Source organism: Lingula anatina, chromosome 2 (genome assembly GCF_051362555.1).
Source record: "Lingula anatina isolate TDL-2025a chromosome 2, LinAna3.0, whole genome shotgun sequence".
Classification (NCBI taxonomy): domain Eukaryota; kingdom Metazoa; phylum Brachiopoda; class Lingulata; order Lingulida; family Lingulidae; genus Lingula; species Lingula anatina.
This window is the reverse complement of record NC_141768.1, coordinates 12,258,643-12,276,506: the sequence shown is the minus strand read 5'-3', so window position 1 is coordinate 12,276,506 and position 17,864 is coordinate 12,258,643. Positions and strand designations below refer to the sequence as shown.

The 17,864-nt window shown below is 36.0% G+C and overlaps 1 protein-coding gene across 4 annotated transcripts in view; it reads left to right on the top strand.

Moving 5' to 3' along the window:
- The window catches only part of LOC106164360 (dual specificity calcium/calmodulin-dependent 3',5'-cyclic nucleotide phosphodiesterase 1A), a 113,878-nt gene that overhangs the window by 44,621 nt on the left and 51,393 nt on the right, over positions 1-17,864 (top strand). The window contains exon 1 of one of the 4 annotated variants that reach the window (XM_013542248.3): positions 2,861-3,570. The exons of 1 other annotated variant lie outside the window; for it this stretch is intronic. In XM_013542248.3, coding sequence (XP_013397702.1) covers positions 3,438-3,570 — 133 coding nt within the window. In that variant the 5' untranslated portion in view covers positions 2,861-3,437. 2 more of the 4 variants (XM_087003787.1, XM_087003784.1) reach the window with 2 other exon arrangements.

Below are 17,864 nucleotides of genomic sequence, written 5' to 3'. Positions count from 1 at the left end.
AAATGCTGTACTTACCATGCAGATGATTTTAGGTGCCTGCATAGATGCTTCCTCGTATTGCGGTCCAGTAATCTGAGATGCAATATATATTGTGTGGATATTCAAAATTGTTTATGATTTTTTTAAACTTGAAATGTAAAAGAAAAATGGAGCAAATGATATTTTGGATTTAACAGGTGTGATATCTTAGCTTGGCTGAAAATTTCTTTTTAATAAACTTCTAGAAGGCTATTTTTAAGGAGGTTACGGAGTTGACTTCTTTTATTTGTATGCAGGACATAAATGTTAATGAAATAAGTTGTGCATGCAAAAGAGGACTTTAATCACTTGCACTGAACATACATCATACAGTGAATATATTATTCCATTATGACATTTATATGTAAATGATGACTTGTTTGTCCTACTCTGCTGTGAGGCTGTATTACAAGGTCATATTGTAAACTTGAGCATCATTAAGTGTGCCTGATCATTCTACCATTTCATGCCTTATAAACCATCTTTGTCAGAATTCATAAAAATAATTAGACTTCAAGTTTTTAACTGGGAACATATTAGAGAACTGTTTATTTTGGAAAAAAATTAAGTTATTTTATTGCAAAATAAAACATATTTGATAATGAAAAAAATTATAAGATAGAGTTAATAGATAACTTTATACTTTGCTTTCCTGTTTGGCCATTTTCAGAAAGTTATTTTTCTTACTTTAAAGGCACATAATGATCATTAGACCTGCCAGTTCAACATGTATCATGACATATAAGTGGTGATGTGTTTTAGGATCAACAAAATTATTGTGTCTCTTCAAGGCGTCTGTTCTCAGTGCTGTTTCAGTGAATTTAAGTGTAATTTATCCCCGTATATGACCCTGAAATGAAACTGAGACTGTTAACTTATGAGAAGTTATCCATCACATTGGCAGATCCATTTTTTTTTTTTTTTGCTTCACTTCACTTGTCATCCTTGCAGAAGAGGTGGCAGGGACAATTTGTTATTATATTTTTGGAACAGAGATGGTAAGAACAAGTTGATTTCGTCTCATGTCACTCACTGGTCACACCATGCTTTTGGTAGAAAAGTGGAGACCCAACTTTCTAAAATCCCCTTCACACTGGATGGCTTCCTTTCTGCGTCCTTTGTGCTGCCATGAAACTGGCATTGCTGTGGTCGTAAAAAGGAGGCACAAGCATCACTTTGGTTGCAAAATGAATGCTCAGTGATAGGACAATTGTCGGCATGTAAAGTATTATTGTTTTTTTTTTTTTTTTACTCTCAAAGAGGGTCGTGCAACTCGACGCAGAAAAGACGCCATCTAGTGTAAAAGGGGCTTAAGCTAATGTTGGGGGCATGTGCCCACTCTGTCCTCTTGACCTGCCATTGGATATGAATAAGACAACAATTTATATTTATTATGTACCTGGAGTCTAAAAAAATTACCACCAAAATTTCTGTTTAAGATAAGATAATCTATAATTATACTGAAAAAACTTAGAGTGAAGCAGGCAAAATATATTTTTTCAATGATAAGGATTCGGGAAGTCTTATGAGTTTTTTGTGAAGTTTCTAAAAGCAGAAGAACTGTTTTGATTTCTTTTGTGTCAAGGGAAATCGGATAATAGTTTATTGTTAAAACCCCACATATTACAGTAAGACAGCCCTGATATGAACTGTCTGCAGAAAAACTGACTTTACTGTTATAAATGCCCAGATACACATCAATGGACCACAAAGATTGACTCCTTCGTCTGGCATACCCACTAACTAGGGAATTTATTACAACTGCCCGACATTCAGATACACAATAACATAGATGTTCATTCTTATACAATGCGCGTGCTTTTGTGGTGGTTTATTGTACCAGAGTCAGTTGGCAGTATGAAACCCAGGTGCCATGGTTATTCATCCATGAACTTATGTTGATGCTTATGTTTTCTTGTCCTAATATGTGTGTAGTGGAAGATTGAATCTGACTTTCAGTAGGGTGAAAAATAAAACAAATATGCTTTGGGTGTGTGACAAAGCCACCTCCATTGGAAAAGTCCTCATTTGAGTGGTGTGACGCAATGCTTGACATGTTCTGCAAAAGATTGGATGCAGGCCAGAGACTTTGAAAGAGAGGTTCTGTTCGAGCAATTAAAAGCTAATGATGCTTGAACCTTTACACACACCATGTTGTTGGGGGGAGTGGGGAGGTTGAAAAAAACTCAACTTAATACACTTTCATCGGTTATATATATATATATTTTTTTTTTTTTTTCAACTTTTTATGTTATTTATGGGAATGGTTGGGGAGAGCAGGGCATTTATATAATTTGTATGAATAAATGACACATTGATAAGGATGTTATTTAGTTAAAAGTATAATAAAAACCATGTGCGATTTTTAGTCATTTTCTCAGTCTATCTATCTATCTATCTATCTATCTATCTACTCATATCTATATATCAATGTTGCCGTATTTTACCACAGAACAAAAAAATGAGAGACACTAAATAATAATACCATTATCAAATGATAAAAAAGAATCTGTGTAACATCTCAAGCAACAAACCCATTTTCCATGTCCTTCTTTCTTAGGATTCAAGACCCACTATTAAAACAGGTTTCCAAGAAAATTCCTAAATTCTCTCAGTTAATTGCCAAACATTTTTTTACTAAAAGATACAAGTCAGAGTAAAGATCACCTGTTAACTGACTAAACTTGTTGACCTGTGAAGACCAGAGGAGAATTTTTAATGCACAGTAGTATCTGATCTTAGGGCAAGTAGAGTAAACAGCACCATTCACATAGATTTGAATAGAAGTGTTTATTAATTAATCATGTTTTTCTGCACTAATGGGTACAAGCTTTGGTTACCACGTGCTTAGGCTGGAAGGTTTGAGGGGTCAGTGGAGGATTGCCCCTAGACCTCTGCTATTAATTACTCCAAGATATGTGGGAATAGTGTTACCCATGACCTGAGTGGAGACCAAATAGTGTGTAGGGTTAACTTTTGGAGGGAAGCAGTATCAGGGATACGTGGTGCAGTTGCATACAGATACAAGAACTCATAGGTGTCTCTGTGCTGGGACTTTTTAACTGTTTTCTATTTGGACACTTTATTCTGGGGTCCCCCACCACAGCACATTTCCAGCTGAGATATACTATTGCACGGTTAGTGTTATATACACTAGAAGAGGCAAGCACTTGTAAACACTGCAGATTGACAACAGCCATAGAGCAGAACTAATAAAGAGTTGTGGAGGTTATTTTTAGCTAAGCAGGCAGGTACCTGAACGTGTAGAAAGTTTTGCCAAGAGAGGGAGCACCAAGAGCAGAGAAGTTTGAGTACATGTGCCATCTGACGCCTTGTATGTGTAAACACACACACATGCATGCTAGGGCCCTCAGGACATGCATATGACCCAGAACATAGGAGAGAAACCATGAGTTAAAATGCCACATTCTGATGTTGAGGAATATACCACTGGCGAGGAGGCGTCCAAGGAAAAGCATACACCTAGAATCTATGTCTCCAGAAAGACCAGTAGGATTCTGATTAAGTTTCCTGATGGCAGCAATGTAGAAGGTATTTTTTAGGTTGTTTTAAATGTAGTGAGCAATAGTCTGGAAGTATAGATACATAGTACAGCAGTCCAAATGTTAATGTTAAAGTAATGGTAACTGAAATGATAGATAATAGGTGTAGACTACATTAGATTGAATGTAATTGGGCATGAAACAGAATAAGCAGACAACCAATTTTCACTTATTTTTTTGAGAAGGCATATTCATTGAAATTGATATATCAGTGGAGTGTAAAGTTAGTCTTTTGTTAAAAGGGAAAAGTTTGCTATTCAGAAGTATTCCACTTTTAAAAACATTTAGCGTTTAGAATAGAATAAACTGTACACAGTGAAACAGGAGGTCTATTTTCCTTTTAAAAAGAGCACTACACATTTGCCAATATTTACGTGATTGCAAAAGAAATACAATAGTGTTTTGGAAGTGGATATATGTTAGTCCATAGGTATGTGAAATACATGCACCACTTAAGCATAGGGTTGAAGGGGACAGTTAATACCTATCAACAAAGTAGGCAATATAATACAGATCTCATTTACCTTTTAAATACTCCCTTTTGGGTGGTAATGGAAGTTTTATCATTTTTAATGTAAGTATTATGGGTGTTATGGCGCTAACATAAACACATTTAATTCCTGATGTCTTCTTTGCAGTTGCTATGTACTCTGTTTGTATGGTCTGATGCTCCTTTGAGCATAGGAGGTGATATGGTAAACTGTATCCTGAAGTCTCTTGCCATTAATTTCAATCTTACTATAAGAGGGGTGTTTAAAGTTACCGTGAGATTGTAAAACGTTTGGTTCGTTTTCACAGATATGCTTAGAGGAGCATCGGAGCATGCTTATTTCATATGTAACAGCTGTATTGAAAATTTACAATGCATTTTGCGAGAATCTATAGCACTTAGAATTTGAATCCATAAACAGCCAGAAATTTGATATTGAATGTAGCAGGGGACACATAGCATTGCAGCTGAAGTTGAAGAAAATGTTTAAAACAGAAGTGACACCTTGCATTTTGTTTGCCAACCTCAAGAATTGCCAAACGTAGATTTTACTTGACATTGTTTAAACATTTAGAATTGCTGGTTCATGTTGATGGTGATTGAAAATACAAAATTTAACTAAAACTGTACTGGTGTTTGTAGATCAGGGTCAATGTCTTCCAGCCAGTGCATGATTTGAAGCAGACAACAACCAGACAAAAATTGAGACCATATTTTGTAAACACATTGAACCCTTATATATTTGAAGTGCACTTTAGATTTTTTTTATTATATATATATATATATATATATATATATATATATATATATATATATATATATATATATATATATATATATATATATATATATTCCTTTGCTGAGATTCTCTAGTTAATTTTTTAGGATTGATACATGAAGCAGTTATGGCCACACTCTTCAATCTTTAAAGCTATTCACATAGTAGTGGCCAAAGAAGAATAATAATGATATTTAGACTGCATTGTATTACCATACCTTAAAAGTAAGATAAAAAAGTCACTTATAATAGCCTTTTTATATTGCAACAGTTCCCCCCCATCTCTTGGTCATGTCTGGATACTTGACCACCACATTTGACTGAGTAGTTTTTTGAGTCTGGGATTTTATTTCCTCCTGGTCTATGTGCTGTATTGAACTGACATGGAATGTATTAAACCACAGCTGAGGAAATAGTTTAGGTGAAATTTGGGAAGGCAAATAGCAAGTGAAGTGACTGTATCATCAAGTATATGTTATCTCCAAGGTGTGTTTTGGGGAAGGATCAGTTTAGGATGTTCAGCTCTGTATGCTGCCTTTTCACTTTCCTAAATCCTGATCCTAAAAGAAATTTAGAAATACAATCTCTAGCTTGTATCACTTTCAGTCAGTGAACTCAAATTAAAATGTCAGAATTAAATTGGTCAGAACCAATTTTTTGGGATTATTATTATCAAAGAAAATTCGAATCTATCAGCCATGGTCAGTTTGCAGCAAATGAAGTTTAAGGAGTGCAACTATGCAATTATCAATTCATCATCTGGCCCATAGTGTCAGAGGAACCCCAGGTTTAGATGCCTGCGTTCTTTCACCCTCCTGTAGAAGTATTTTATCATAGGTACAGGTAGTGCATCATAAAGAGAGCATGCACAGTACTTGAAAAAAGAAATAAGTAAATGAATAAATAAGTAAATAAATAAATAAATGAAACTATATAGAACCTACCAGTATATTACTATGGAGCTTCAATATTTTGACAATATCAATATTTCCTATTCTATCAATTTGATGTGCCAGTTATGTGTATGATATTGTTGGTTGTACTTTTAAAGCTACAACTTTATATAGGCTAGCAGGTGTTTTTTGTAGAATGTAGGCGTTTTCTATGTTTTATGTATTGATACAGTAGTAAAGTGTTGGCGTCTTCTATTGGTGTTAATGAAATTTTTCATAGCTTGGCTAAAAATATATGCTTTGGATAAATGGAGGAGGATATACTGTTAAACTTGATTAACTTTGATCCATGAAGCCTTCTCTAGGTATTCAGAAGTAAGTAAGAACGTGCTGAAATTCCAGCAATAATTACAGGGTTGGTCACTATTTATGAAACTACTTAGGCACTGGCATTTGACAAGTCCCTGCCAAATCCCTGTGATAGCAATCAAGACAGTTAATTGTCCCAACCTTAATTGCTTGCTCTACTGTCCACTTTTTTGGGAAACCCCCTCCTGACCACTGATTTGTTTGCCAGACAGATAAGCAAAGACATTACATAATGAGTGTATAGTGTTAAGAAGGGGGGGGATTCTCTGGGTTTACAGGTGTAAGTGGACAGTGCAGACAATAGGAGACAATATGTGTGTGTGTAAGGGGGGGGGGGGGGGGGGGGGGCTGGGAGGGGTTATATATGAAGTCCTTTCTAAGTGTACAGATGTAAGCAGAAGGTAAAGATGGCTGAAGGAGTGATACATATGAACTCTTCTCTGGGTGTACAAATGTGATCAGACCATATAGATGGTGGAGGTAGAGGTATATGTCAATACTGCTTTAGGTGCAGGTAAAGACAAGGGGATAACATTCCACATATATTGGCACAAATATATTTCAATGGATGAAATATACCATTAAAAGTATGAAATCATGCTGTGACTGTCTAATTGAATGCAAAGGACAATATCTTAAACTCTGTAAAGGTAAATCAGTTCTACTGGTTCAGTAAGAGCACATTCAGAACAGCCGACTAACAAATCGACAGATCAAACATGATCACACACTGAAAAGCTTGCTGCTTAGACAATTAGATTAGATACTGAATAGATTATTTGCAAGAATCACTCAACAAGCATTCAAGTGGGTCGGCCATATTAGATCCACGGATCTGTTAGTCCGCTGTTCTGAATGGGCTCATAAATGTTAAAATGGAAGACAAATGCATCATTAATGACTTTGAAGATTTGTCCTAACCTCTTCCTGACAGAGATGCTCTTCAAAACCCTTTATGTAAATAACTGGTGAGGAAATTCTGCATTCTCCCTTGAAAAACAACCCAGAGGGTGTTTTATGCATATCAACATGCAGAAATTTATTATAGTCATTAATTTATTTTTTGTGAGCAATGCCCTTAAAAAATGGTGTAATTCCCTCTCTTGATCAGATAAGCAGGATTTAAGGGAGTGATAATCTCTTATTTTGCCTCAGGTGACCAGTGAATCTGGTTAACCCCAGTGTCACTATGGTCCTGACATACTGGTCTGATGAGTACTATTACATGCAATGGTCACTGTCAGTTCAACTGTAGTGCCTGGTATCTGCAGTGTCAATGCACTGTTGTTAATCAGTGAACCAAAAGAGGATAAACAGCAACTAAGGTCAATAAGTAACTTGAATATAAATTGATGAAGTAAAAGAAGTGTTTGAATGTTGTAATTTTATACAAGATGTAGCAGGAAAGATGGAAATGTTGTTTTTCAGTGGTAAAACATAAAGCTTTAGACTTTGATAATTATAACTGGATGCCCTAATGTGAGAATTGATTTAAATCTTCCACTGCAAACAATTTTTTTTTTTTTTTTTTTTTTTTTTGGGGGGGGGGGTGCGTAGTTTGTTACTGTATATGTGTACATGTGTTTGGGTAAGACTGTGTGTGTGTGTGTGTGTGTGTGTGTGTGTGTGTGTGTGTGTGTGTGTGTGTGTGTGTGTGTGTGTGTGTTTAAACATATGGTTTGTTTGGGTGGGTGTAATTAAAAGAACCTATGTACTAGTATACATGTAATAAATGTATCCTGTCATGTAAGAGACAGTGACATGGTTTGGGTGGGGTTAAGAGTAACATGGTTTGGGTGGGGTAAAGGGATGGGATAAACTAGTGCTGGAAGCATATTGATTTGTAAACTGAAAAAAAAGCAAGGTGAAAAGGACAGATATAATGCTTTTTTTTCTATTATGTGCTATATGGGTAATAAATTAACCAAATCCAAGGTATTATAAGTGTGTCTGGAACCCCTGTGGTCATACCATTTGAAGTACATGGCCATCACCACAGAGCACAGTCAGGGGGTTATGTTCAATTTATAACTGGAGGTGTACATAACATTCATCACTGAAACATTAGGGAAACCAACATAGTGAGTCAAAGTTAGGTAACACCTCTTCAAATCAATCAAGATAATTGCAGTTGCGTGCATTTGTATAATATCCCTACATACACAAAAGTAATACTTTCCTCGTATTTGAAAATATTTGGACAAAATTTTCCATGTGATTAGCTGATAATTGTGATGTATTTGTGTTCATTTGTGTGTGAAAAGTGAATACATCATTAATGCCTGTCATACCTGCTGGTGTTAAGGGCAACAACAGTCTCACTCTATCTTTTGCCATTTTCTTGAAGGTGCCCAATCCAGCTGGTATGCCAACACAATAAATTATATATTATGAAAGATTTGTAGTGCATTTGGGTTTATGATGGTAATCACTTGTGATTATTAAGCGTGGTAAGGTATTTAGGGATTAAATACCTCACGAAACAAATATTAAATGACAGGTGTATTTATGAAAGATAAAGTCCATAAGCTGAGTGTGAAGATAGAATGGTTTTAACTCTAATTGGACAAAAATTGAAGAACTGACCTTGCCCATACCAAACAGTCTATATTAATATGACCTTTTGTATGTGGAGTTGAAAACCTTCAATTTATTTTAGCTGTTTGATCAGTGTCACATGTGCAAGTGAGAAAAAATGTCACACTAGGAAGATGCAGATACAAAATGCAAACAGTTACACTGCTTGAGACTAAAACCTATCATGTACAAATAACACCCTTTTTATTGACATTTATATTCACTCATGTGATATGGTTATTTATTCAGTGCATTTTAGTAAGTTATTTTTCATCAGGTTGTGGAAAGTTAAACTGAGTAAAGTTTTAGATTATTTTTCTTTCCATTTTTCAATGTGTATGCATGCATGCATGTGTGCACGCATACATGTGTGTGTTGAGAGAGAGAGAGAGAGAGAGAGAGAGAGAGAGAGAGAGAGAGAGAGAGATGGTCAATTTTTGAGAAATAAATGTCTTATGTCCAGGGTGTCACTCGGAACATTCTCATCTAGCCATTATGTACATCAGGTATAGACTATATATATGGATCAGTGTAACAGGAATAACCTTGTCATAATAGGATAAGCAATGATGTGTGTAGCATTATCATTAATGACATCTTTAATAACCAAATACATAGTAAATGTAATCATACTAATCACTACCAGAATTCAACAGGGGAATTTTCTGGGCCCTAAATCATGGTTATGCAGCACTGAATACATAGTTTAGTAAATGTCAGACATGAGATTTTTCAGACTTTTGGGAGAATTCAGACATTTTTCCTCTTCATGGACTATTAAGTGGAGTTCTTATGAGTTTAAACTCATTTAGTATGTTAAGACAATTTGCTTTAAGGTCAATCATGTGAACTTAATTTGGATTATCTCATTGTGAAATATGTGTTTTCAATCCTTATTCTTTATCATTACGTAGTGTTTTTTATTTTTTTTGGATGATGACAGTAATAGAAGTAGGTATTGGCATTTCCAGAGTGTTAATAGCCTGTAGTGATGTCATCAGATACAACCTGCTTTCATATTACCCAGCCTTCCCCAGGATTTGAACACATGAGGCATAATAGGATCTCTATCACAAAGAGCCCTTTTTGCCACACAATTTTAGTCAAACTCCTGATTAATAAATCTCTTCATATAAGCATTAATATCCTAAATGAGTTTTAACTCATATTAGGCTGATTTTATGTCCATAGATTAAATTCTCTCTAAACCGATCCCATATCTTAAAATTCTAATTTTTTATGAGCTAAGCTGAGAGTTGAGGCATATTTTTATAGTCTCACTGCTATCCCTCTACAAACACAATATGTGCCCAAGATAACTCTGTTAATCTTTTTATGCCATGTTATATACAAACATTTCTAGGTAACTATATGCACATATTCCTCACATATCTGAGCCTTAAGTTGGGGTTTCTTCAGTTTTAAGTAAAAGTGCATTTGTATATTTACTGGTATTAATTAAGTAAAGGTATTGCATCAGATGAGAGATAAAAATGAATGAGTATAGGCTTTAATTGCACATATGATAGCAGATGATATTTAATTGGAGACCCATCCTTTTTACCCCAGGGTGCTCAATTATCCCTGAGTAAAGGTTATTGTAACCCTTTATTAGCATCCTAATACTGAAAATGAGTTTTTACCTGCATTTAATTATTCAATAATGCATCTATCTTTGTGCTGATTTAAAACAATGAAAAAGCCTTGAAAACATAATATGTCCGCGTTTATATTTTTGTTGTTGCAATGTATAAGCAAAGGCAACTCAATGCTTAATTGTCGTTTTAACACCTTTCTATTTCGAGGTGAGATAGCAATTGGTATAAGGCGTTACTTCATCCCTGAACCAGATTTTATCACAAAAATTGGCAGAGTTGTCCAGGAGAGTATAGACTACGATCCTGTGCCATCATTTTGGTTTAAATGTTTTTGTTATGGAGTTATGAGCCCCTAATTACAGATTTTTTTTAAACAAAGGCATTATTTTGCTTTATCAATGATAAAATCTGAGCTAAGACTTTTGAGAAAAATTGCTGGCACAGTATTGGAGTACTAAATGGTGTCATTAAATCGGCATTGCAACAGTGACTGTGAGTGCTCAGGTAAAAGAGGAATTTGAGAAACCGATTTTTCCGTTTTTACCACAAAATTACGATTATGACATCACCCATGAGATGACATGTATAAATGTTTAAACAAAATTAATTTAGTCACTGAACACTGACGATTTATTTATTACCCAAAAGAATGTATGTAAGGCAGTAAATAAGGAGTTTTAGGCGAAGTGTACCAATATCCTTAAGGAGTTGGTACATTGAATGTTGAGTAAGATTATTTACATAGGTAAAGGAAAGGGTGCAATCAAATGTCAACTTTCACAAGTTGGGCCTGAAGTAGTGAGAGTGCAACTCTTTTTTTTTTTTTTTGGTGTGTCTGAAGGAAGTGAAAAGAGAGTTCATTAATTATGATGACTGACTCCTTTTTTTGTCATGGCAGCTTATGTGTATTTACGTAATAGTAGATATAAAATGGCAAATTGTGCAGGAATCTACTGATTATGTGTAATACAAAGTAACTATTGGTTCAGGGATCCATGAAAAAAATAACATTGAATCAAGCCATTGATGATTTGGTGGAAACCCCTCTGGTTTAAGTACATGCCAATTATAGATTCTAATTGAGTATGCACACATTCAGAACTAGTTGATCCTCGGACTAACAGATCCATAGATCAGATATGGTCGACCCACTTGAAAGCTTTGCCACATAAGCCCCTAATAGACACTAATAGATTCTCTGCAGGGATTATGCATCAAACATTCAAGTGGGTCAGCCATATTTGAGCTGAAGATCTGATAGTCGGCAGATCAACTTTGGTTATGAAAGGCCTCTATGACATGATACCTGGCACTGACTTATAAAACCTACAAAGATGATTATAACCCATGTTCAGTATAATAAATGGCCAAGGTAAAGACCATAAAATGTTTTTATTTTGATGTTCAAGTGCATGTAGAACCTAAGGGAAAGACATGTTTTCCAAGATTCCAAAGACATGTAGCTATTTGATATCCTAACAATGAATAATAAGTAAGCCTGGTGTATGTTAATTGCCCCAGCAACAGATATGAAGGTGTAGATAAAGATATGCCATATTTCTCCGGCAGATCAAAGATTTTCCTTGGGGAGGAAGGGGTGAAGGGTGTGGTATGGCGTGGACAGGCGTGGGGCTATACATAGCACATGTATATAGATGGGAGAGGGAGGCACAGTAGGTAAAAGCAGCTGATTCATTTGGTTTGTCATTTTTTTCTTATGAGAATTGTCACAAAATAGTATAAAATAAAAATAGACTTTGCAGAATTTTGTGTAAAAAAGGGTCAGAAATAATGGCAGACTAGCGAGTGTGTTGCAGCAAGTAATTAAAGCTAAGGTGATTTATCCACAAATATTTTTCTGGTTGTGGATAGCAAGGAATGTCTGACATTAATTCATTGAGAAAATAAAAATCTAAAGATTGCATTATATTTTTTCTAGTCCTGCTTATTGAAGCTTAACATAGGAATTATAAGGTACACCAGATCTGATATTTTTTAATTACCATTTCAGTCAAAGGTGGTACACGTCCGTTTAGCTGGAAATCATGAACTGAATACATTATAACACATTTTCAATTTGGTTAATTTTGGCTCATATCTCCAAACTGCCTTTAAGTTCTGTCAAATAACTGTGTAGTTTGCACAACAGTATGGATAAATTCAGCATGTTTTACATGTCACTTTTGTATTACTTTCTTCCAGTGTTGCAGCATTCCTAACGCATAGAGTTTCAACCTGCTTGATTGGAAGTAACTTCACTTCACACAGATTTCGCACATTTTCTATTCTTGCATGATGTCATGCAGTCCCTACAGCCTTGTTTTAGGACATCTTGGTTGATTTCTACTAGTAGAATGTGCTCCCAGATAATTTTAGTGCAGCCAAGGGGAGGCATGTGCCCCCTAAATATTCCACCAACTTCAAAGAAACATATGTTTTATCATTTGCTATATTGAACTGTGTGTGCATGTGGAATGTTTCTCAGCTCAAGTTGCTCAATTAATCTTGTCCCATCAGTTTTTTCAAATATTTGTGAGGCAAGGTAAATTGTTTTTATCCTTGGTGTGGTCATACACCTTAAGTTATCATTAACAGTTACGTCAGTGCGTCAGAGGTACGTTAAACACCTAAAGTTTGCCCTCAACAAGAAAGCCAGTTTATCTATGTCTGTTAGAATCTGCGTCAGTCTTAAGTCTGAGCAGAACAGGTATGCCGTCACTGGGAATCTGTGCTTGTTCTTGAGATTTATAGAATTACAAAAACTACACATCTCTGATTAATGAAAAGCTGAATATAGTTACTTCATGCATGTATATATCCACAAGGATTTACAGGAAGGGTTATTTATTCTGAAATGTTTTGATACACTATACTACATGAATCTGTTTAAATTGCTAATGACTGCAATCTTAGACAGCAACAGGAATATACTGTAATAATTGTAGGCACTGATTATAACTTTCCAGAAAAATTACCAACAGTACTACTCAAATGTATAACCGGTAATAAAAAGGGGGGGGGGGGGTATATTTCTGAGAAAAAGTTAAGAAATGCAACCCCCAAAACTTTCTTCAAAGCTCTTATTTGCCCTGCCTACAGGTTGGCTTCTGAAGTCATAAAGTAATTCTCAGAATTCAACTTGGTACAAGCATGTCAAATTGTGCACACTTGGTCCATGGTGATTCCTAAATAAAAAGTAGTGGTGAAGTTTAAATAGCTTTTAAATAAACATTTTAGATCCAAATGCTGGAATCTGGATCAAACATATACAGGCCAGAGTTTCAGATTACGGTCAATTGAGCATGGGCATGGGAGTGTATGAACATAATATTTACTTGCACTCAAACCCAATAAACTTTTGCTTCGGCACATTTTCAATAAATAATTTATGTACGTAAAATCGCTTGATTTGCCTTGTAATGAAGTTGGGTTATTGACCCTTATTGCATGCTGTTGCAGCACAGTTTTAACTCTTGGTGCAATAGGTTCTTCATTTATGTCGGACATCAGGACATCAGCATTGACGCAAAGTTGAGACACTACCACTAATGCCACCTGCTGGAGGCTGTCATGAGTCACACTGCAGGAGGCATAGGTTGTGATGTGGTAGGTTGTTTGTATTGTAGCAACATAAAACAAGCCAGATTCGTTGTAGATTGCTCTTTGGAACCTACAAGAAAGAGAAATAAGCTGAGAGGCAGAAAAAATCTACATTTGATTTAAATTGTTCTACCTGTGGTTGTCTAAGAGTCAGCAAACCATTAACTAAAGTGAAAAAATCATAGTGAAACATAATAACTTGAAACTAATAACATTTTGAAGGTGCATATGCAGCGCAACAACCACGCTTTTGTAGTTATCTCAATCACAGTGTTTCACACGAGGGTTGGACACGAGTTTTTTGTGTTATAAGGTGCAAACCAACATTGATGCCACTGATAGCAGTGTAGGAAGAGGGCTAATTCAGAAATTATATCTAGTAAATATAATCAATGACATAAACATTCACACATGCCACTGCTTTTTATGCTTTGCAAATGTACTCTTAAAATTAAAATGAATTCCACATGTAACTTGTCAGTCAGGCTCGACTTCAACGGTCACATTTAAATCTCAGATGATTTCTAAGAAATTAACTGTCATATGTGAACAGTGTCTGCATTTAGTTGTTTGTCCTCTGAATGACCAGCATAGGCCTAGGTGTTACTTGTCAATTAAGGAGCTGCTACAAATTTATCCCAAGCTAATACACCTGATACCCCAGGTTATAACTGCCTGTTCCAGGAAAGGTAAGGGCATTCTTTTCTACAAGATACCAGAGATAGTAAACCAGCAGGTATTAGTGCTAAATGCACAGCATTACACTGTGCTGGAGTTACAATCTTACTTTTTGTACTGAACTGCCAATATTTATGGCATTAGAAATGAAATCAGATTGTAATCAGCATCTGAGAGCACCAGTTCAGTTAAGTGAGAGGAACACATAGAAATGAAAGGCAGAAATTGTATATATGGTTTGCTTTATAAAGCTTATCATATCCTCATGCAAAAATAAATAAATAAAAAATAAAGAAATAAAGAAATAAAATAAAGAAAGAAAGATAAAAAGAAGTTGGGATTCTTGATTAGATCTGCATTTAGTCAATGTATAAGGGTCTGTAATTATCATTACATGATCACTAGTTTCAATATCATTAAACTTCTATTGACTATGAAGCTAATGTTAGAGGAGTTGGTACACCTGGGTCAAGTAAATTGTCTAATGTGAGTGAACAAGACAAACCTTGTAGTATTAGTGGCACTGCATGTGTCTATCAACAGGTTACCACATTGGGAAGTGTATATAAGCTGATGTTTTAACATGATTTAAAGGTAGCCAAGAGAGAGAGAGAGAGAGAGAGAGAGAGAGAGAGAGAGAGAGAGAGAGAGAGAGAGAGAGAGAGAGAGAGAGAGAGAGAGAGAGAGAGAGAGAGAGTGGGAAGGGGAGAAAACATGCATTAATACAGTAATATGTTGGCTGAAAATGAGAGAGAAGGAGAGAGATTGAGAGAGGTGTATCTTGAGCACTGTAGTGTTCTTGGGCTTCAAGTATATGATAATCACCTGAGGGATCTTCTATCCTTGTGGCAGGCCTGTCATCTTTCTTACTAAATCAAGGAACCCAATCTGTTATTAGCTGTTTCCATGACTTTTGTAGTATCAGATATCTCAGACCTCACCTTAGTTGAAGAGGAAGTTAAATTGGGGTTTTGAGCTTATATGTCATCACCTGTCTGGAGTTCCCTTAAACTATGTGGCTGGTATCACTCAGTTGCTATATTACTGGATGGACACACACTGAGCTCATAAATGCTGTAACCATATGAGAAATACGATCATTGTACACTACATTGGTCAGAATTTTGTATTTTTTTTCTTTAGTTTTATGTATGAGCATGGCAATTCTAATGAATACTCCATTGATAATTAATATAAATATCTTAATATAAGACTGCTCAATCTTCATAATCTAAAAATTTTGTTCTCCTCATTAAAAAACTGTATGTATTGTTTTGTTTAGATCAGTTTATACAAAACATTTAAGCCTTTAGATATTGGGAAGGATGCATTTGATTGCAGCCCCCCTATAAAATCTCTGTAATTCCAAGTTACATTTTGATGATGGAGTGTGTTCTATCTACAATCATATATGGACCATTACCTTAGCAGTTCAAGGGCAACATTAACTTGATATCAAATTTTTTTCTGTGGTGTACTATAGAGCTCAAACTTCCACCCTGCCAGACATTGTGCCTGTTAAAAGGTACACCAAACTTGTGACAGACACGATTTTACGTAGAAGGTATCACATAGTCTTTTAATGACATATAAGAAACTAATATCACCAAACTCATCCATTAAAAAATGAGGCAGAACTTCACTTTGAAGTAAATGTAAAGGATAATTAGGCCAGATTCTCAAGGTGTTTTTTAATGTGTAAGCTGATATAACAAAGACCAGCTTTAAGTCAGTTTTGTTCAGTGTGATCAAAGGTTTCTAAGGGTTACCTAAAAAGTTAGGCTGTAATCCAGTTAAAACTCCATTAGAAATAACATTGCTTGAAAAACATTTTTTTACCGTAAGACTTGACGCAGGTTTTAGGGACCTCAGATATATGGATCACAGATATATGGATCGATCTATCTCCCTGGGGAGTCTAACTAAATTGTTATCAAACTAACTGGCTTAAACGTCTGTCACGCTTAGTAAAACTGTAACAGTAATTATCTTTACCCCTAGCTGATTCAGTAGGCATGACAGATATTTAAGCCTCTTGAGCTGATATCAATTTAGCGCGAACCCCCAGGGAATTAGGTCGATCCAGATGGATCGATCTAAGTATGGGAACCCAGTCTTACACTGATGGAAATAAGGCATAGTCAGTTGCAATTTTGTCATTCAATGGACCTTTGATAGTGTGTTTGTATGCAGGTCCATATCCAGCAATTTCAAAAGGGGGGTTCTTTTTCTGAAAAAAGTGGACCTTTTACCATGAAACCCTAGTGTGCCTAGATAAAATTTTACCCTGAGTGGACATTGTCCAGGCATAAGGGGGGGGGGGGGCAGGTCTATTGAACCCTCCCTCCCCCACCCCCCAGCTACCGGCCATGTGTGTGTGTGTGTGTGTGTGTGTGTGTGTGTGTGTGTGTGTGTGTGTGTGTATAATTGTGATTGCATGTCTGTTTATTTTTTATAAAATTAAAGGATTTTTTGTTAAAAATGTGTACAGTTAGTGTGTACGTCTGCATGTGTACCTGCTTGGGCGTGTGTTGTAGGTCTAATACCCCGTTCACACTGCAGTCATTTAACCGGTTAAATAGCGAATTAGGTCAAGATTCGAATTATTGCGGTAGTCTGAATGCATGAGGATTTTTGTAAACCGGTTTCCAACAATCCTACTAGCGAGCTGGATTCTCTCCAGCGATTCGGTTACTTTACCGGAAGGGCCACCTGTTTAGATCGCACTGCGCATGCACTAGCAAATCTCGCGGGAAAGAAAAGCAACATGCCAGGTCAGTGGACCCACACTCTCCATCGAAACCCAGCTATTCTCCTTCTTGTATCTGTCAAATTCTTCCAGATCTTACTTAAATCTTCCTTTTGACGACTTTTGGGTTAAATTTGATGTTCCAAAAACAAACACACGAGAAAAAAAACTGAGTGCGAGAAGAGCAATGATTGGCGCCATATTTTTGTTTTCATGGATTCTGCGCATGCGCAATTCTTCAAAGCGGAACCTCCACCTGAATTTTCAGTGCACGATTCGGTTTCCCTTTGCTGTGTATGGCCAGACAACAGAATCGGATTTTTCACCCGTAATTCGCATTGCAAAAATTCGGATATTTCAGATTGTAGTGTGAACGGGGTATAAGAGACCATTCCCTGACTCTATCGTACTAACTTTGGATCGAAACTTTGGAGCTTCGAGGGGATTCTTGCTTAATTGCAATTATCTTGGGCAGCTTAGATGTCTGTCATGCCTGCTGAGGAGGATAGGGGGTAATTAACTATCATTTAGCAGTTTGAGTGGGCGTCCCA